This window comes from Rhinopithecus bieti, unplaced genomic scaffold (assembly GCF_001698545.2).
Source record: "Rhinopithecus bieti isolate Rb0 unplaced genomic scaffold, ASM169854v2 scaffold_3041, whole genome shotgun sequence".
Lineage (NCBI taxonomy): Eukaryota > Metazoa > Chordata > Mammalia > Primates > Cercopithecidae > Rhinopithecus > Rhinopithecus bieti.
This window is the reverse complement of record NW_016804262.1, coordinates 1,532,035-1,554,530: the sequence shown is the minus strand read 5'-3', so window position 1 is coordinate 1,554,530 and position 22,496 is coordinate 1,532,035. Positions and strand designations below refer to the sequence as shown.

At 37.7% G+C, this 22,496-nt stretch overlaps 1 protein-coding gene across 1 annotated transcript; it reads right to left on the bottom strand.

Annotated features, from left to right (window-relative positions):
- Positions 1 to 8,225: 8,225 nt before the first annotated feature.
- Positions 8,226 to 21,349, bottom strand: EBLN1 (endogenous Bornavirus like nucleoprotein 1). The gene is made up of 2 exons (XM_017867433.1): positions 21,258 to 21,349; positions 8,226 to 9,317 (listed from the first exon to the last, which is right to left on the bottom strand). The coding sequence occupies exon 2, from the start codon at positions 9,271 to 9,273 to the stop codon at positions 8,380 to 8,382; it is 894 nt and encodes a 297-aa protein (XP_017722922.1). The 5' UTR covers positions 9,274 to 9,317; positions 21,258 to 21,349; the 3' UTR covers positions 8,226 to 8,379.
- Between the last annotated feature and the right edge of the window lie 1,147 nt (positions 21,350 to 22,496).

Here is a 22,496-nt window from a genome sequence, read left to right as displayed (position 1 = left end):
AGATCACCATTGAATGAATCATGTCTTTACCATCATGCTCTTTGTTTTATACACAAAATCTGACACTACTAGTATTATGAGTCTTCCAGAGTCAGAACTCAACATTTGTCCTAAATCTAAACTTCATTTAAATCTCACCTCCACCACAGAAAGGATGAAAGTAAGCCACGCTTAACACAATTCCTCCTCCCCATGGCACCGTTTCAGAAACTTCTCCAAACATATATTAATTATTTTAAATTCAGGAAAATCAGCAACTTGCCATGATTTATAAACAATCAGATGTTTCAATTAATTACCAGATAATTTTAGAACCGAAATGAAATTATCTAGACCAAACACTCATGGTATAAGGCACAGAATGGTTAAGAGCATGCCCACAGCCGCTCTGTAAGTCAGACTGGCACAAGGCTCCTGAACACACTATGCCAGGCTGTCTTCATTGTAGACGCATCAGGTAACCTACACTATGCAAAAAGAGCTTCCATTTCTCATGTTAAATAGTGTGCTGTCAAAGATTGGCTAGGCTTTCCTTCTTCACAAATATTTTACACAAAACACTCAATTATTTGAGTTTCCAACAAAACAAAAGACACTAAAACACTAGGTATTTTAGCTCAAATAATATTTCACATATCAGAATTTTAAAATGTTTTATGTGTAAACACTATCAAGTCACTATGTATATCTAAAGCATATAAATTATACACATTATATAGTAATATTTAACATTCATGTGTGTTACTAAAAATTCTGAATACTAAAGCAATTAATTGACTCAGATTCCAAAAGATAACTGTAGGATATAAGTGGCTTTTTTACTTATGACGTAGTTTATTTTCCAAAACAATTTAAAATAATTCTTACGATGTTTATCTAAGTGTATCATTTACACACTCATCTTCCACCATCTAAAACACCAGCCCTCCTCTTCCTAAAGTAAATTTACATTTGGAGAAAGGTTTTGATAAGAGATTTTTTCCAGTCTGGAATTTGATAAGCTTATCAGTTTGAGATAAACTCCAGTTTCACAAACTGGCTAGAAAATTCAGTGTCATTCTAGGGACAACATGATTTCTAATATTATCAGCTTTATTTGTATCTTCTCCAATTCTTGTTATATGCAAGTAATAAGAATTCCTTCAAGTTGTCTGCCTGGGCAACCAGGCTCCCTTGGTGAAGGAGTTTGTCAGCCTTGGGTCCTGTTGCTTCTTTGAGTGGACTCTAAAATGTATCCAGTTCAGGGCAGAAGCTTCCATATTAGGACTTTTCTTGTTCTTGTTTGTTACTTTGCCCCATTCCCCACCCCACCCCTTTAAATCTGTTTACTTTTGCAAATGGAAAACATCAGCGAATCTATCTAAGCTTGAAAGAAAAGAACAGGCTGTTATAAAAACATCCACCATAACCAAGATTATCTTTTATCTCCTTCAATTTCCAGGTGCCAAAAGAAATAAACTTCAGCTTTTCTAAATTTCTGTTTCATGTCATTGTATTTTTCAAAAGAAATACAAAATATAGAAAGTCTGCTATCTTGGTTCTTATTAGGAAGAAAACAGAACAAAGCAGGGTTAAAAATAAAACCACAAAATCAAACTAGTAAGATCAAGAAAGAACTAAATACAAGCAACAGAGTCTATAATTTCCAAAGAAGATTCACTCTGGAGTATTTTTCTTCACTTCTCTTGAGAAAGTTGTCAAAGTTGGCCACACCTGTAATCCCAGCGCTTTGGGAGGCTTAGGTGGGTGGATCACCTGAGGTCAGGAGTTTGAGACCAGCCTGACCAACACGGTGAAACCCTGTCTCTACTAAAAATACAAAAACTAGCCAGTGTGGTGGTGTGTGCCTGTAATCCCAGCTACTCAGGAGGCTGAGGCAGGAGAATCACTTGAGCCCAGGAGGCAGAGGATGCAGTAAGCCAAGGTCACGCCACTGCAATCCAGCCTGGGCAACAGAGTGAGACTCTGTCTCCAAAAAAAAAAAAAAAAAAAAAAAAAAAAAAAGAAGTTGTCAAAGTTCAGAACAATATAACTTTCTTTAAACAACAGTTTTTCTTATTTATATACAATGACATGTTTTATGGAAAAGCAGAGAATAAAACATGGACAGGGGAAAAAATCGTTTCTAAAACACTTCTTTCAATATTTCAGTTACAGTTGAAACTTCATAAGGAGTATTCCTTCCCATTCTGGAATCTCACTCCAGAGAAGCGGCTGTTTCTTCTGGTTTATATTACTATATTTCAAAATAACCGCTTCTCCTACCTTCCTACCTTCCTTCCCTCCTCTTCCTTCCCCCTCTCCCTTCCTGTTTTGTTTAAGGGACAGGGTTTCCATCACCCCAGCTGAAGCACAGTGGCAAGATCATAGCTCACTGCAGCCTGGACCTCCTGGGCTGAAGCAATCTTCCTGCCTCAGCTTCCTAAGTAGCTGGGACTACAGGCATGAGCCACCATACCAAACTAATTAAAAAATTTTTTTTTGTAGAGATGAGACCTCACTACATTGCCCAAGCTGGTTTTGAACTCCTGGGCTCAAGTAATCCTCCTGCCTTGACCTCCCAAAGTGTTGGGATTACAGGCGTGAGACATGACACTCAGCTATTCTATTTCTTGTGGGGGTTTTTGTTGTTGTTGTTCTTAATATTGTCTTTTGACTTTTTCCTATGGAAAATCAAGATTTCTTACCTACCCATCCCCACCAAACAAGCAAACCACTTTACTTCCCCCCAATTATAGTTACAGCATAATGAATCAACTTTCTATGATTCACAATTACAACCATAAATCTGCACAGCTGAGTCACATAGGGTTCTATAAGTTTTCCCAGATATTTTATTTTGCTTGGTTTTTTTCTGTCTCTATCTTGAATTGATTCACACACTCTCCAAAGCAAACCTCCAACCTTCTGAGGGGTTGGGGAAAGGTAGCCACCCAGCCCTGAAAGGGGAAGGAGGTAATATGGAAGCCCAAAGCCTTTCAAATAATTCTTTGAATATCAGTGCCACTTTGCACTCCGTTTTAGAGGTTTCTACTTCCCACAAATTCCTGTGGCTTTCTGCGGTTCTGCAGAGAGAAGTGGCTTTTTTGGCTGGCTCCCCACCCAAGGTCTTGGGCATCATATTCATGCCACTAAATCAGTTATCTCTCGTTTTGCTTTCCTGAGCTTCCATCTCCGTTGACATCTTTCGTCTGTTGTCATTTCTTCTGCCATTCTCCTTGTTCTTTTTTAATCCTTTAATATCCTTTTAGTGTGGTTTACAGAGGGAACATATATAAATGCATCTGTTCAAACCACCATGTTTAACCGGAAGCCTTTGTGCTGATTGTAAAGCATGATTGGGTATTTTTTTTTTAAATATCATCACACCCATTTCTCTTTTGTCTATTCAAAGTTATCTGCAGGTAAGTCTGATTAACTAATTAGATTGGATTTTTTCTTTTTTTAAGTGGGGATAATACCTAGTCCTAAGCAAGACTGTAAAGCTGATGAGATTCACATCGAATGCTTTTAGCTTGTCCATTCTTTTGCCATTTTCCCCACTTGATGGCACTCTTCTCCAATATCCATTATCTTCATTGTCCCTCCAGAAACTAGATGGGGTAGTGGGATGTGGGGAACAAATGTGCCTGGGAACTTATTCATACTAGAATGTAAATGATTGACAGTATTATAATGGTATATGTATAATGGTAATTGTATAATGGTACTTCCCAGTATACAAAAACAATGCAACTCCTCAGCTGAAATTAAGGTAAACTGGAATTTCCAAAGATGTGCTTTAGAAACTTTCTCTGGGAGGAGGAATGTGTTGGGAGGAGTGAAGTAGAGGAAAATGAGCAAGAAGGGACAAAGAAAATGAAACAGCAATGAAAATCAGAGACGAGAGATTGGCGATAATGTCCAATTTCAAGAGATTTTTTTTCCTTCCTATACATGCAAATCTTGAAAATGCCAGGGTAAAAACATTAAGAAAACAAAGTTCTATGGACTTCAGAAGTTATAACGAGATATGGCACTGGGAAAATGTAAATATCATAAAATTTCTTATATGTCTGGTGAACAACTTATAAAAACGTGTCCCAAATTCCATTTATGCTCCTACTTAATATTAATTAGTGGCCTCACTTTTCGGATGAATGACATTAGCAGCCAGAACACTCAGATCTCAGATCAGAGAAATTAAATTTTTTTGACTACTCCAGCAACAATATAAAGGAAAAGAAGCCATTATTTACCAGAAAAATAGCATTGTTTTTTGACATGACAATCAAGGAACTCTAGTGGCTACTGGAAATCATGACTGGGCCTTTCTAGGTACATGATCTCTAAGGGGCTTTGGACAGCACAAGCAGAGAATGAAGCTGTCTTCAGAAAAGAAAAAAGAAACACTCATGCATCAGCCTTACTGAGCTTCTTAAAGTATGTTTAGATATACATGGACAGGAATTCTAATTTGCTCATCCATAAAACAAAGAGATTGGCTTAGGTTTGTGGTTCCCAGTGCAGGCATGTTAAGCGACTTCCCTCTGTCATTAAATTTCCACCAGTCCACAGCATAGCAAGGAAATAAGGGCTGTGTAACAGCTGTCCATGAAGCCAACTTTTCTCAAACAACCGTCCTCTATTTTGAAATTGAGTCCCACCTTTTATGAAAGAGTGATGAAAATGGACAGCAGTTTTTCTTTACTTCCTCCTTCTCCTCTCCCTGCTGTTAAATCTTGGTTAGCAAAATTTAAAACTTAAAGGATTTGCATTGGACACCAACATTTATAAGATTTTAAAAATGCAAACACCTGCTAATCAATGATAGCTAAAGTTTCTGCCAATATTTATGCAAATTAACTCAAAACAGTCTTCCAATTTTTTTACACCAGAGAATCTCAACATAGTTATTTTAAACCTCAGTCTTTCTCTTACATTGTTAAACCTCTATGTTGGTCTATGTTTAAATTATGGGTAAAAACCATTTAAAATGCATCAAATACTCAGTTGAAGGTCAACATTGGTTGTTCTAGGGTCCACCTAGATGCTTGGTGATGGCAGACTAGTTGAGAGGAAAGCTACAGGAATTGCCTTTAAAATGAATTACACAGTAAGTACACTTTGCTTAAATTGTATGTTACAGATTAATGATGATAGCAGTAATAGATCTCTAAAGACATTTTTATTCATTCACTCTATTCGATTATAAGAAAATGTCAATCACCTATAACAAAGAAGAACAATTAAGTATATGAAATCACTTTAATATGCAAGTGAATATAGTGATGCTTTCACTTTGTTTCATGTGTGTGTGTCCCCCCCCCCCACCCCCTCTCTGGTATTGTAGCAAATTCTCCCTGGCTAATGACATCAAGCTAATCTCCATAAGGGTTGGTAGATCTAGTGTCAGTGCTTGATAAGAAGAGGCGTTTTATAAATCTTTAATCTTAAAGATCACATTTACTCTAAAAGTACTAAATGAGGGCTCACAGACTTGAGCCGCTCTCCGGGATCTGCGATTCACCTTGGACTGTTGCCAAATAACTTCACCTCTTTGTGCCCTCAGTCTCCTGGTCTATAAGTGGGGAGAACAATATCCCAGTAGATCCTCAAGACACTCGTGAGGTAGATAAGAGTCAGGAAAATCTTTGAAAAATATGAAGTATAAAATGTTTAAAAGGTTATTTAAAATACTTAAAGGTATGCTCAGATTCAATAAACATCATTTCCTGACTTAGGACTTCCAGAATATATCCTTATTTGTGTACAGCATTCAATTCAAATAACCATAAATTACTATGAATTTTTATTCATTCGTGTACAACCACTAGCTTTTCCATTTACTCCCAGTTACTTGTATCTCCACCAACACAGTGACCTCCACCAACCCAGAAACCACAGACAAAAGTCTGTGCTTTCTAAAAATGGCTCCATGAGGCAATTCCTTCATGATGGTTAATGAAAGTCTAGGTTGCCCTACAAAACGCTACTAAAAGTTCTAATCTAACTTTTCTATGGAATTTCTTTTCCTAGTCCATTGCTCAGTTTACTGTGAGAAACCAAATGATTTCAAGATCCAGAAACCAAATAGAAGAGAGTGATTCATCTGAAGGAATACTAGCAGCTACAAATCCATTAGCGGCTGGATTTAGGGACCTCCAGCAGTGGGTTTCCCAATATTTCAAGTATGAGAACTCTGTTTTAATGTTCAGATCCTTCCACAACTGAAAATTATATAATGACCGAAAAAGAAACTATAAAATTAGTGGTGCTTTTGAGTGAATTTGTATTTTTCTAATCATAACAACATCTGTATACATTTGAGAATTAGCACACAATGATTGGTAAGCATAGAGCTGGAGAAATTTCACCAGTTTTTGACTCATAGGATGGCAACCACTGTTTTACAGCTAACTCTAGCCATGTTTTTTACCTTCTGATAGAAAATAATGAATTTCCCTCTTAAAATGGGAGGGAATAATAAAATTCAAAATTGATGTAGCAAGTTTCTGCCTTATTGGTTGTCTTTTAAATCTGAGAACTGACTAGTTTTAATCCAAGTGATCTATTGTTAGGGAAAAAAAATCTTGGCAAGTTGTTGAATCTTTTAAAAGTCGTAAGGGGAACGTGTTTACTGTCTGTGACAGTGGTTCTCAACAATGTCTGATTTAACGACTCTTTTTTATAAGGATTATGCTGTAATGACTCCCTTTGATAGCCTATTTTATCTACCAAGTGAAAAAAAACCATCCTAAACAGCAATATATGACTTCTCATGATTCTGTGGGTTGACTGGGCAGTTCTGCTTGACAAAGTAACGGCACCTGGGGCTCTGGGCCCCTAAGAAGTCAAAGTGGCTCACTCACATAACTGAGCTGGCACTGGCTGCTAATCCGGAGCTCAGCTGGGGTTGTTGGCCTAGGACCACCCTTTTCTTCCAGGTCAACCTCTCATGTGGCTTCTCGGGCTTCCTGGTAGCATGGCAGCAAGGTTCAAAGAAAGAGCATTCCTGGAAGCAAAGGTGGAAGCTGCAAGCCTCTTAAGGCCAAGCTTCAAACTTAGGCAACATTATTTCACTGCATTCTATTGCCAAAACCGGTCACAGGACCAGCCCACATTCAAGGAAAGGGAAAACAGATCCCACCTCTTGATGTTGAAATGGCGAGGTTATATTCGATGTACATGTGGGGCGGGCGCGGTGGATCACACCTGTAATCCCAGCACTTTGGGAGGCCGAGGAGTTCGAGACCAACCTGAGCAATACAAAAAATTAGCTGGGCGTGTGCCGGTAGTCCCAGCTTTTGGGAGACTGAAGCGCGAGAATCGCTTGAGCCCGGGAGGCGGAAGTTGCAGTGAGCAGAGATCGCGCCACGGCACGCCTGCCTTGGTCTGCAGAAAAAAAATAGATGTGGAATGGAAGACATTGCTATGGCCACCTTTGGAAACATAATCCATCACATATTTGGGAATGAAATTCCTGGGTGATATAATCTAACTACATAAACAATGTTTTAGAAATGAAAATAGCATCTCAACAGTTTAACAGAGAACTAAAAGGAAAATAATTCATACCATGTATTTCAATATGTAAATGCTCAGATATGACTACACTACAAGATCCATTAAAATAGCCATATCCTTGCGCACTGACTTAATGATTATATTTTTATTTAAGGAAAGATAATAAGTCATTCCATAAAAGAGATCTCCTGAAATGAACAGAGGTACACGAGGACACTAGAACCGTAACAAAAAATAGTGCTAGGACAAATGATAATGCATCAGATTTCAACATAATTATAAAAAATCATCAAGACAAATTAGAGAAGAAATACAATAATCTTAAAAACGATCTGGGCCTTATTTATAAAGAATAAAATAAAAATCCCCGTGTGACTACAGAAAACATTTCAATTATTTCAAAATTCTACCACATGTCAAAGTATATTCTTAGCCTCCAGTACTTAAAAAGACTTTGGGGATCACATCTTTCAGTGGCCAGAGAATACTGGATGGATTCTTTTAAAGAAGTAAATAAAAGATTACAGAGAAGTTACCATAGATGTCAGAGATGTATCAGACCAAGATTGAAAACAATAGGCAACACTCAGATAATTTTAGAATGTGATATTCACATAATTTCTTTTTATATGTAAATATAAGGATTAGTTCACGTATTTGTTACTCAAATCCCGAAATCCCGTACCTGTGAAGGATGTTAAGTGTATATGGATCCATGTCACTTCCTCTGGAGATTTTCTGAGCAGATGTCATTCGAACTAGAGGGAGTGTAATAGTTGATCCTGGTATAAAGTCAAGGGCTTCAAATCCAGAAAATGTGGGATTCCTTCTTTTGGCCCAGTAGTTTGCTGCTGTTGCTAGATTTGGGAACATTCATGGTGATAGCTCCCCAATAACAGGGTGGCGAAGTAATTCAAAATGTGATTCAAAGAAATCTCCAAGTGCCATTTTAACCAGTGCTTTCTTCTGCTCAAAAACTGGAATCTCAGACACAACAGCAGGTAAAGCAATGGAACCATCCATGCACTGATCCAGGAACATTCCCACAGTGTAGTAGGTCGTCATCTGTGCTTTGTTGGCAACTACTTTAACTTGATTAAGTAGCTCACATGCAGGGGATTCAAATTCTCCGAATAGAAATGTGAACATTAATCCTCCAACCCATGGTCTTGAGTTGATCCAATCTATAGCTGGCCTTGCATTATAGCTAATTAATAAATCAGCACTTTTACCATGCAAAGGTCTTCCAATGGATATCATCATTGCCTTGAATTGTCTCTGTATTTGGAGGCTCTTGGTGCATATCGGGTCACTCGATCCAGCAGCAATGCCTATCAGAAGATCACAGCAGTGACGGAGAATTGATGACATCTCAAGGGCAGTGAAGTTAGGCATAACATCTTCGAATTTGCTAGCATAAAGAGTATCTGTTTCCTTGTTCTCATTCCCAATCACAATATTAGACCTTTTGCTCACACCAACACTGAGTAGTGCCTTGTGTAATCCATTGAATATAAAACACAAAAATACTAAGCTTGGGGTTATAAGGTGAAAATGAGATCTGTGTGCTGGGTCTAGCATAGACTTTGCTGCTTTTTCAATGTCCTTGACATCTCCAATGCCAGGTTGGGGCTCCAATGCATCTGCTGGATACTGTCTGCTCTTCCCAGAGAGCTCAAATCTCCCTTGAAAGTAATGGAAGCTGCTCCCATCCATTGTATTGTCTTGTGGGCTGCTGGTCTGTGGGTTCTTTCTTGGGCGGGACATTGTGGGTGATTGTTTCTGTGATTTTCACACAATTTTGTACTGCACTAAAAAAATACAGAGAATGGCAATAATACAAAATATTTTTAAATAACATTTATTAATAAGATGTATTGTGACTTCTGTATTTCATTTACTTCTTAGTAATATTCAGTCTTTTAGTCTAGTAATTTCCAAATCTCCTCAATTACACAACATAATTTTGATTTTTCTTGATTTTGCAATAAACGTGCAGCTGCACTAAAATCCTTTCCCCTGTAAACTGTGAACACCAGAGCTATGCCAACAGAGAGACGAGTCAACCACTGATTTTGAGCATAACATTTAAGGGTTCCTCAAATTTAAACTCTATCATCAAGATCAGTAATATTGTAATGTCAACCTTTAAAACATCAAATTAATGCCAATAAAACCCCCTATAATGAACAAAACAAAACTTCTAACAAAGCCAGGATCCACAGAAAGAGTAAGTTGTTTGATGATTCTTATGCAATATCTTTATGTCGTTTAAGCTTTCCTCTACGTAAGGACTTTTTCCTAAGTAAGGAGCCTTTTTGTGTAGCTTCTTTTAAAACTTTTCAGTATTCCTTCACACGGAAGGCTGCTGACTTAGATCTGTATTAAAAGTACTACTGCCATATTTGTCTTAGGATATTGTTCAGGGCATCTTTTGAAACTAGCAGGGCCGGAACATTTTTCATTGTGTAGAACCAAATCAAGCTTTGGGGCCATCAGGCAAACCTGGTCCCCTCCTCTAAGTGTCAGTGATACCCTATATCAAATCATTGTGTCAACCCCAGAATGCCCCCATGGATTTCCAAACTCGCTGGCTAAGTGCGTGGTGCCCAGAGCAACTGGAGATATCACTGGAAAGGGAATGGAATCAAAGGAACACAGGTTGTACAGGTCTTTTGAAACCTGTCTTGGATATACATCTAAGGTTGATTTGAATTTTAATTAAGTCTCACTTAAAGGCTCTCTGGGGTTTTTAAAAATTAAAGTGCTTTTAAGATATAATATTGCATGCCCTGCTTTAAAACCTAGACAGTGATAAAAGCTTAAAGCTGATGCAATCACCATGCTAATCACAATATTCCATGCAAAAGTTCTCCAATGGAAGGGATAGAACATTACACGGTCATTCATTTCTTTCTTTTCTCGCCTCTTAATGCAATGAAAGGTTATTATGTTGTGTCATGTTTTTAACTGTTTTGTTCCAACTATAGGCTTTTGATCTGGGTGGCATGTTGTGCATCTCAATAAATATTTTCTTTGCATTAATTCACAGTAATCCATTTTATTCCTCAAAAGTCCATTTGGAGGTGGAAAAGGTGAGATTTATGAAAAGAAATGTTCAAAACTTCCACACACTTGAAAATATCCTAAACCTTCATAGATTTTTCTGTGGTTCCCAGTTCCGAAAGCACATATAAAGTATAGGGTTTTTGTTATTTTCTTATGTTTAGACAAAGACAAAATCTAATAGGTATTAAATCATGTTAACAAAAAACAATTTTTTTTAGACAGGGTCTCACTTTATCACCCAGGCTGGAGTGCAGTGGCACAATCTCAGCTCACAGCAGCCTCGACCTCCCTGTTCAAGTGATCCTCCTGCCCCACCCCACAAAGTAGCTGAGACTACAGGTACTTGCCACTATGCCCATCTAATTTTTGTTTGTTTTTTGTAGAGACGGAGTTTCGTCACTCTAACTCCTGACCTCAAGTAATCCGGCCTCATCCCACCCCATTGCCACCGCCTCCCAAAGTGCTGGGATTACAGGTGTGAGCCACTGCACCTGGCCTGAAAACAATTTAAGGTGAGCCTGTGAGCTTTTCCCTCCACCTTTTTGGTGCGCTAATTAAATCACTTAAAGCTGCTTGTGTTTTGCCACGTCCCTTCTTAATCCCATGTGTCAAATATTTAGTTAATATGCAACTAAACTTCAATAGCAGTTATAATCACAATTATCTGAGAATTCTTTACTGTGAATAGGTATCTTCGGTTATTAAAACCAAAGGTCTTAACTAAAAACGTCCCCGTATTCTTGATTATTTGGATAATTAGGGACTAGGGTTGGTGTTCTCACTGCCATAAACCACAATGTGTTGCACACCTCTAAAGCACTTGGTGGGATGCTTTGGGTACTATAGGATTTTGTGAGTTTTCCAAAATATATATCAGCTACAAAGGTGACAGTTAATTTAACTAATAAGTTGAACTGTCCATTTTTCTGTTGTCCTACAATCTCTATGTAAGAATTCAAAAACATTAAAGAGTAAAACAGAAATGATAAATGATGTATCTTCTAAAATTTCTAAAATATGCAATTTTCAAATGACCTGTGAAAATTAGATCCCTTATCTTATAAAATGCTGTTAGCAGCAGTAGGATACATATACCAAATAACCTTTCCAATATTTTTTGTTTTGTAAATAGAATAAGTCCCTAGCGAGACTCTTTAAACCTAGTCATTAACTTATGTTCAGGACTATTTAATTAGGAAGCTTTTCTTCTCATTTGGCTATTTTTGATTCAAGAAACCAGGTCAAACACATAGTTTCTTGAATAATTTCTAGAATGAAAACTGTTGAAATCTTTATACATGTACTCTGAGTTCACAGCATTAAAATTATAGTAAAGTTGGATGTGGTGCCTTGTGCGTGTAATCTTAAGTGATTCAGGAAACTAAGGCGGGAGGATCCCTTAAGTGCAGGAGTTCGAGGCCAGCCTAGGCAACACAGCAAGACGCCATCTCTCTTAAAAGAAAAATAAATAAATAAATACGTTTTTTTTTTTAAATTAGCTGGGCATGGTGATACAAACCTGCAGTCCTAGCTACTTTGGAGGCTGAGGTAGGAGGATTGCTTAACTCCAGGAACTCAAAGGTGCAGTGAGCTATGATCGTACCACTGCACTCCAGCCTGGGCAATAGAGTGAGATCCTGTCTCTAAAAGAAAAAAAAAGGTTGTATTAAAAACCCAGTCTAGGCCGGGCGCGGTGGCTCAAGCCTGTAATCCCAGCACTTTGGGAGGCTGAGACGGGTGGATCACGAGGTCAGGAGATCGAGACCATCCTGGCTAACATGGTGAAACCCCGTCTCTACTAAAAAATACAAAAAACTAGCCGGGCCAGGTGGCGGGCGCCTGTAGTCCCAGCTACTCGGGAGGCTGAGGCAGGAGAATGGCGTGAACCCAGGAGGCGGAGCTTGCAGTGAGCTGAGATCCGGCCACTGCACTCCAGCCTGGGCGACAGAGCGAGACTCTGTCTCAAAAAAAAAAAAAGAAACCCAATCTATGATGCAAATTATGTTATTCTATAGGTCTGTAGCCTACACTCTGCATTATGGGCAAAATTATGTTGCATCTGAAGCATGAAACTTGATGAGGAGCAAATTCATCTAGCTATGGCCTCAGTAAACACACTCCTTTATTTAGATTACAGTCATATCATTAAAAACATATATTAATGACCTTCATATATGGATCCTTTCCTCAACAAGTTTGAATCCTTTCAAAAAACCAACTCCTGGATTCATATGATTTTTTTGGAGGTTTTTTGTGTCTCTATCTCCTTCAGTCCTGCTCTGATCTTAGTTAATTTCTTGCCTTGCTGCTAGCTTTTGAATGTGTTTGCTCTTGCTTCTCTAGTTCTTTTAATTTAGATGTTAGAGTGTCAATTTTAGATCTTTCCTGCTTTCTCTTGTGGGCCATTTAGTGCTATAAATTTCCCTCTACACACTGCTTAAATGGTGTCCCAGAGATTCTGTATGTTGTATTTTGTTCTCATTGGTTTCAAAGACATCTTTATTTCTGCCTTCATTTCGTTATGTACCCAGTAGTCATTCAGAGAGGTTGTTCAGTTTTCCAGCGTAGTTGGGAGAGCAGTTTTGATTGAGGTTCTTAGTCCTGAGTTCTAGTTTGATTGCATCTGTGGTTGAGAGACAGTTTGTTATAATTTCTTTCTTGTACATTTGGTGAGGAGTGCTTTACTTCCAATTTGTGGTCAATATTTGGAATGAGTGTGATGTGTGCGAGAAGAATGTATATTCTGTTGATTTGGGGGTGGAAGAGTTCTTTAGATGTCTATTAGGTTCTGCTTGCGCAGAGTAGATTCAATTCCTGGATATCTTGTTACTTTCTGTCTCATTGATCTGTCTAATGTTGACAGTAGGGTGTTGGAAGTCTCCCATTATTATTACATGGGAGTCTAGGTCTCTTTGTAAGTCTCTAAGGACTTGCTTATGAATCTGGTGCCCTGTATTGGTGGCATATATATTTAGGAGAGTTAGCTTCCTGTTGAATTGGATCCCTTACCATTATGTAATGGCTTCTTTGTCTCTTTTGATCTTTGGATGTGTCAAATTGACAGACGCTAGCAAGACTAATAAAGAAGTAAAGAGAGAAGAATCAAATAAACCAATAAAAATGATAAAGGGGATACACCATCGCCCCACAATACAACTACCATCAGAGAATACTATAACCTCTATGCAAATAACTAGAAAACAGAAGAAATGGATAATATCTGGACACTTAACACTCTTCCAAGACTAAACCAGGAAGAAGTTGAATCCCTGAATAGACCAATAGCAGGCTCTGAATTGTAGGCAATAATAATAGCCTACCGAACCAAAATAAGTCCAGGACCAGATGGATTCACAGCTGAATTCTAACCAGAGGTACAAAGGAGGAGCTGGTACCATTCCTTGTTGAATACTATTTTCCAATCATAGAAAAAGAGGGAATCCTCCTAATCATTTTATGAGGCCAACATCCATCCTGATATCCAAAGCTGGCAGAAGACATCAACAAAAAAAGAACATTTTAGCAATATCCCTGATGAACATTGTGCAAAAATCCTCAATAAATACTGGCAAACTGGATTCAGCAGCACATCAAAAAGCTTATCCCACCATGATCAGTGGGCTTCATCCCTGGGATCAAGGCTGGGTTCACGATTCCAAATCAATAAACGTAATCCAGCATATAAAAGAAACAAGACAACTCTTCTCGATGCAAAAACGCGCTTCGCCAAATTCCAACAGCTTCTCCGCTAAAAACGCTCATAAACTTCCGCTCTCTCTCGCTCCTCTCATAGCTCTTTCCAGCAAATCATACTGAATGGGCAAAACTGGAAAATTCCCTTTTGAAACTGGCGGGTCCTCTCTCACCTCTCTCCACTGTCTTGGAAGTTCTGACTAGGGGCAATCAGTGCAGAGAAAGGAAAGCAAGGGTATTCCAGGTAGAAAAGAAGAAGTAAAATTGCCCTGTTTGTAGATGACATGATTGTATATTAGAACCCCATTGTCTCAGCCAAAATCTCCTTAAGCTGATAAGCAATCAACAAAGTCTCAGGATATAAAATTAATGTGCAAAATCACAAGCATTCTTATACACCAGTAACAGACAAACAGAGAGCCAAATCATGAAATGAACTCCATTCACAATTGCTTCAAGAGAATAAAATATCTAAGGAATCCAACTTACAAGGGATGTAAAGGACCTCTTCAAGGAGAACTACAAACCACTGCTCAGTGAAATAAAGAGGACACAAACAAATGGAGAACATACATGTCCTCATGGATAGGAAGAATTCAATATTGAAAATGGCCATACTGCCCAAGGTTATTTATAGATTCAATTGCATCTCCAATCAAGCTCCATGAGTTTCTTCACAGAATTGGAAAAAACTGCTTTAAAGTTCATATGGAACCAAAAAAGAGCCCACTTGCCAATGACAATCCTAAGTCAAAAGAACAAAGCTGGAGGCGTCACGCGACCGTGACTTCAAACTATACTACAAGGCTACAGTAACCAAAACAGCATGGTACTGGTACCAAAACAGAAGATATAACCAATGGACAGAACAGAGTCTCAGAAATAATACCACACATCTACAGCATCTGATTTTGACAAACCTGAGAGAAAACAAGAAATGGGGAGAAGGATTCCTATTTAATAAATGGTGCTGGGCAAAATTGGCTAGCATAAAGTAAGAAAGCTGAAACTGGATCCTTTCTTTACTCCTTATACAAAAATTAATTCAAGATGGATTAGGGATTAAATGTAGACCTATACCATAAAAACCCTAGAAGAAAACCTAGGGAGTACCATTCAGGACATAGCATGGGCAATGGACTTCATGTCTAAAACACCAAAGCAACGGTGCAACAAAAGCCAAAATTGACAAATGGGGATCTCATTAAACTAAAGAGCTTCTGCTACAGCAAAAAACTACCATCAGAGGTGAACAGCAACCTACAGAATGGGAGAAAATTTTTGCAATCTACTCATCTGACCAAAGGGCTAATATCAGAACCTCAAAGAACTCAAACAATTTACAAGAAAAAAACAAAACAACCCCATCAAAAAGTGGGCAAAGGTATGAACAGACATTTCCCTCAAAGAAGACTTCCATACGCCACAGACACATGAAAAAATGCTCATCATCACTGCGCCATCAGAGAAATGCAATCAAAACCACATATGAGATACATCTTCACACACAGTTAGAAATGGCAATCATTCAAAAGTCAGGAAATCAACAGGGTGCTGGAGAGGATGTGGAGATAATCAGGGAACTACTTTTACACGTTGGTGGGATTGTATGACTAGTTCAACACTATGAGAAGCAGTATGGCCGATCCTCAAGGATCTAGAACTAGATGTACCATATGACCCAGCCTCCCATTACGGGTATATACCCAAGGATTATAAATCATGCTGCTATAAAGACACATGCACACGTATGTTTATTGTGGCACTAATTCACAATAGCAAAGACTTGAATCCAACCCAAAATGTCCATCAGTGACATGACTGGATTAAGAAATGTGGCACTACACACATGGAATACTATGCAGCCATAAAAAAGGATGAGTTTTGTGTCCTTTGTAGGGACATGGATTGCAGCTGAAAACCATCATTCTCAGCAAACTATCACAAGAAGAAAACCAAACACTGCATGTTCTCACTCATAGGTGGGAACTGAACAATGAGATCACTTGGACTGCCGGAAGGGGAAATCACACACCGGGGCCTATCCATGGGAGGGGGGGGGGAGGGATTACACTGGGAGTTTATACCTGATGTAATGACGAGTTGATGGTGGCTGACGAGTTGATGGGTGCAGCACACCAACATGGCCACGTATACATATGTAAAAACCTGCAACGTAATGCACATGTACCCTAGAACTTAAAGTAACTTAAAGTATAATAATAAGAAGAAATAAAAAATAAATAAATAAATAAAAAAGTTTAAGATGTAGAAAAAACATTATAGAAGATGATATAAACTTATTGCTAGTCACATATAGTATGATTATTTGTATAGAAATTCCAAAATGGAAAAGTAGAAAACAGATTTTTTCAAAGTATTTTCTAAGTTTAGTTCATAGATTCTTTAATTCCTATGGGAACACAAGATAATATATTACAAATATACAATAACAAGATCAGCAAAGGCATACCTGTGAAAAGAGGCCAACTGCCTAGAAAATAAAGGCAGCCCCAGAGCCCACTGCTTGCCCAGGCTCCTTCCAAGATTAGGTACCTAATTTTGTAATTGTAATTTTGTATTCATTTTCTTTAAGAAAACCCCCCAAAATCACATAAGCTTTAGGCCCCTCAGAACCTGGATCTGCTCCAGTGGGGAGTAAACCATATGTGATTTGCATAAAATGAGTACAAGACTTGGCTGAGCTTTTTTGAAAAACTATAACCAGAAAGATATACCAGGTTCCTGGATGACAAAATTTGCTATTAAAATGTCAAGTCTCTTGAAGTTTAACTGAGCGTTTCATGCAAGCACAATAAGTATTCCAATGGTATTTAGAAAACATAACAAAACTTTGGAAAAAGCTGGGAACCATCTGGAAAAAAATAAGAGTCACTAAGAAATTTTTGAAAACGATTAATTAAATATGAGGTGCTGGGTTGAAGGCAATATTGCTGTTTTCCTGGGTACAAAACATATTCTAAACCTTCAATAATTTAAACAATGTGGTCCTGGTGCAGGAATAGGCATGCTGACCAAAACAGACATTAGAACAAGTAAAAAAAAATTAATAATCAATAAAAGAGGCAATATCAAGACAAATTCAGCAGGGAAGAGAGGAAGTGTTAAGAAAAATGGTAATGGCACAACTGGTAAGATAACTGGGAGTAAAAATCCATTTTGATGTTAATCTGACACCATCCACCCAAATAACCTAAATAAAGTAATGAAATATTTTAAAGAATATAGAAAAATTACAAGAAAATAAACATTAATATGACTCAAAGTCCTCAGAGGAATAGGGTTTTTGTTTTTTGTTTCTTGAGACAGGGACTCGCTCTGTCGCCCAGGCTGGAGTGTAGTGGCACCATCATGGCTCACTGTAGCTGCAACCTCCTGGGCTCAAGCAATCCTTCCTCCTCAGCCTCCTGAGTAGCTGGGACTACAGGCATGTATCACCTTGCCCAGCCGAGGAATGGTTTTTTAAAAAGCTTAGTAACAATGAAACCAGTTACAAAATAAAATATTGACTGAACTGACAATGTAGAACTGAAAAATATTTGCACACAAAATTCATTACCCAAATTAAAGGCAAGCAATATATGGGAATTAAAATACTTTCTGCAAGTATACAAGGTTAACACTGACCTTATATAAAGAGCTCATGCAAATCTATAAGAACAGCACCAAGACACCAATAGATTAACATGCATAAAACCATGTATGAACACTCTGGCAATTCCTCAAAATACTCAGCATGGTTACCATAGGACCCACCAACTACACTCCTAGTTGTAGGCCCAAGACAAATATGTGTCCACCCCAAAACTTGTACATAAATGTTCACAGAAGCATTATTTATAACAGTCAAAAAGCAGAAACAACTCCAATATCCATCAACTGATAAACTGATAAATGATTTATATCTGTACAACAAAATGTTATTAGGCAATCAAGAAGAAAGCACTGTTTCAAGCTACAACATGGTTACCTCTTGAAAACTTACGCTACGTGAAAGAAGGCAGTCACAAAAGATCATGTATTGTGTGACTTCATTTATATAAAATATCCAGAATAAGTAGACATACAGAGACAAAGTAGAGATAAGTGGTTGCCTAGGTCTGTAAAGGGGTTTGGGGGGAAATAAGGAGTGACTGATAATAGGTACATGATTCCTTGTTGGAGTGATGAAAATGTTGTAAAATTAATTGTGATGGTTGCAAAACCCTATGAATATACTAAAAAATCATTTAACTGTTTGCTTTAAATGGGTGAATTGTATGGTGTGTGAGTTATATCAATACACAATGTATATTATCACAATACTATCTATATGATCACTGTACATTATAAATAGCTTTATTATAAAGATGCTTTTTTAAAGTGTGTCCAGCCAAATCACAGAAGAAAGCAAGTTAACAAACTTGAAGAAATTATCAGCATTGCTAATAACCAAAGAAATACAAATTAAAGCAATAAGGAGACAGTATTAATATTTTTATCAAACTAACTAGAAAATAGTTTTGACAATTCTCACTGCTGCTACAAGTATGGCAAAACAGACATTCTCATATATTGCCATTGGGAGTGCAAATTGATACTGCCTTTTTTGAAGGCAGTTTAGCAACAGATACCAAGAACTCTAAATATATTAATACTCTGCCTCAGTGGTGTAGCTTATAAAAACGTCACACAAGAAATTCTTCCAATATGAAAGAAAAAAATCATTATATACAAAGACCCTCATTTCAGCATTATATACGACCATGAAGAAATGAAACATCTTAAATGTTTAGTGATAGTGGAATAGTTAAGTGTGCTGTGGTATACATCCTAGATGAAATATTACACAGCAGTGAAAAATATTTTACATATTAATATGGGAAAATTAGTACAAGATATCAAGAGAAAATGATAGTACAAAATTATATGCATAATATTGTTAGAACTACATTTAACTATTTTCTTTTTTATATTTTCAAATTATCTTTAATAAACTACACTTAAATTTTCTTAATATCTAAGAAAATAACACAGTAACAACAGTGTAAAGCACAATATGATGTGTGGTTTACGCCATAATGAGAACAAGACATTCAGAGAAGAGTTTCAAACTCAGTGTTTCAACATTTTATCTGCAGGTGACTGTGCTTCTATGATTTTTTTATCCCAAAAGTCATTCAGTGAAACCCAATTTAGAGACACCTCATCTGGCATGTACTAATTACCAAAAAAAAAAAAAAAAAATTAGTGATAACATATACCTCAATCCATATATGTGATGTATCTTTCCTTCACTCTATTTTACAACTACATTTACAGTAAACACTTAGTCTTCAAACTGCTTCAATCTAGATTTGTTAAGTATTTTAAAACTAAAGATAATATATAACTTACTTTGAATTATCACCAACAGACTCAAACAGGGCAACAATTTCTTTAAGGAAAACAAGCTACTGCATCAAAATGAGAATACTTTCTATTCTTTTGAAAAAATATCTAGGTGGCAACATTCTATGTACAATGGGTAATTTACTTGTGGTTTTATTTCAAAAACTTAGAATATTTCTTTGAAATATGTAATTCTCATCATTGGTAGTTTGGCACACGAAACTCTCCTAAAAATATAGGTTACATATATAATACAATGAAGACTGAGGAAGGACCGGATTTTAGTGAAAAGTTGCAGTAATTTATAAATTGTGCTAATACAATTAGAGTATAAGACTTCAGAAATTTTAACTTGATTTTCAAAACACTGGAAGTTTAATCAAGAATCATGAAGTACTTCTTGCCCTACGTCCACTCCATCTCCGTTTTGCCAAAATCCACATAATCAAAATGTTGTATGATTTTCTTAAGACTATTTTATTGAGATCAAAACTAAGTAAGTACACTTGAGCCTCAAGTCTAAAACACAAAACTTGTGCGCTGCTTCATTTTACCTTAACTTAGCCAATCAGAATCCAATGTTGCCTGGGAAACCCTCTCATGCTTATTACAATAACAATTCTGTTGCTTGATTTTTAAAGCAATAAATACATACTCAGAAATTATTTATACATATATATATATATATATTTCTTTCTTTCTTTCTTTTTTTGAGGCAGTCTCGCTCTGTCACTGCAACCTTCGCCTCCTGGGTTCAAGTGATTCTCCTGCCTCAGCCTTCTGAGTATCTGAGATTACAGGCACGTGCCACCATGCCCAGCTAATTTTTCTATTTTTAGTGGAGACAAGGTTTTACCATGTTGGCCAGGCTGGTCCCAAACTCAGGTGATCCGCCAGCCTCAGCCTCCCAAAGTGCTGGGATTTTAGGTGTGAGCCACTGCGCCTGGCCTCAGAAATTATTTTTAAAATCTATTGGTAAATAGTCAACATTTCAGGAAAAGCAATGTAAAAACTTATTATCCTGGTTGCTTTTCCCTGATCAGTATGCAAAGGCACAAAGGAATAAAGAGAACCGTTTCACTTTCATACTGTTCTCATATTCATTTTTTATGTGCCAAGAACTTTGGTAATATAAAGACAGACAGACAAAGAGGAAAAAACATATCCTCTGCTTTTTCTATATATCCCGCACACTATGCATTTCATTACACACCAATGTGTTTGTCAGATTCAACTGCGTTGCTATTTTGTATCTTCCTTGGTATATGCAAGAAAAATGGAAACAAAACTTTTAATGAAAAACAGAAAACTTTAATAAATGACAAAAGTAGATACTATATTGGCTACATTCTCTGACTACACCATGATATAACCATAAATTCGTAAAATTAACTTTGGAAAAAACAACCACTGGAAAAAGGTTAAGTATTAAGTCTCTCCTAAATAACGTCTAAGTCAAAAAGCAAGCAACAAATACAGACTATTTAGAAAATAATGTAAAGAGGAATAACTACGTGTATTAGTCCGTTCTCACACTGCTATAAATATACTACCTGAGACTGAGTAATTTATAAGGAAAGGAGGTTTAATTGACTTACAGTTCCGCATGGCTGGGAAGGCCTCAGGAAACTACAATCATGGCCGAAGGAGGAGAAACAAGCAGCTCCCTCGCAAAGCAGCATGAGCTAGAGAGAAAACAAGGGTTGGGGGAACGGCCAGATGCTTTTAAACCATCAGATCTCGTGAGAACTCACTCACTATCACGAGAACTGCGTGAGGGAAATCCACCCCCATGATCCAATCACCTCCTACCAGGTCCCTGCCTCAACAGTCGGGAATACAATTCAACATGAGATTTAGGTGGACACAGCCAAACCATGTAACTGCATGGCAAAATCTCTGTCTTTTAAATATAAATCTTAATGACTTTGCCGTGTTTTAAAAAATTAAAGTATACAAACCAAATGTGTAACAAAAAAGAAAAAAAAAAACAGCAATGACCTAAAAAGACAGGAAGAAATAATATATATATAAGGAAAAAAAATAAGAAAAGTAACCACTCCTAGGAGACTTGTCCCATGGATACTATGGCCCCTCACCCAGGTCCCCTTCAGGTTCAAGGCTGTTGCTGGGAGTAATTATTGGCTGTTGATGGCTCACAGCTGAATCCATTTTCTGGAATTGACCTTGGTTAAAGGAAGTTGCCTCAATACATTTATGTCTCTTCTTCAAGGGCAGCCTACAATCCAATGATTGGATTCAATGCAGGGATTCAAAGACCCAGCCCTGGTGCCTTGGATTGATACATCTCTGAATGCTCTTTCAGCCTCGATGCTCCTCCTGGAACCAGCTGAGGCTACTGATGCAACTGCATCTCAGTTCGGCTTTTTCCTCTGCTCACTACTATTTTCTCCCTGGTTTCCTCAAAGGAGTTGCTTCTGAGAGCACTCTTCAATAAACTCCTACATGCAAATCTCAGAGTCTCAGGGCATCTGACCTGCAGCAGCTAGTGCTGGAAGTGATCCTAGGAAAGTGGCTTTAAAATGAGATTGCAGGCGCCTGTAATCCCAGCACTTTGGGAGGCCGAGGCGGGTGGATCACGAGGTCAGGAGATGGAGACCATCCTGGCTAACACGGTGAAACCCCGTCTCTACTAAAAATACAAAAAACTAGCCAGGCGTGGTGGCGGGTGCCTGTAGTCCCAGCTATTCAGGAGGCTGAGGCAGAATGGCGTGAACGCGGGAAGCGGAGCTTGTGGTGGGCCAAGATTGCGCCACTGCACTCCAGCCTGGGCGACAGAGCGAGACTCTGTCTCAAAAAAAAAAAAAAAAAAAAAG

What these genes read in the sequence shown, in the direction of transcription:
- EBLN1 (XM_017867433.1), bottom strand. Translation starts at nt 9,273, where the DNA reads ATGTCCCGCCCAAGAAAGAACCCACAGACCAGCAGCCCACAAGACAAT.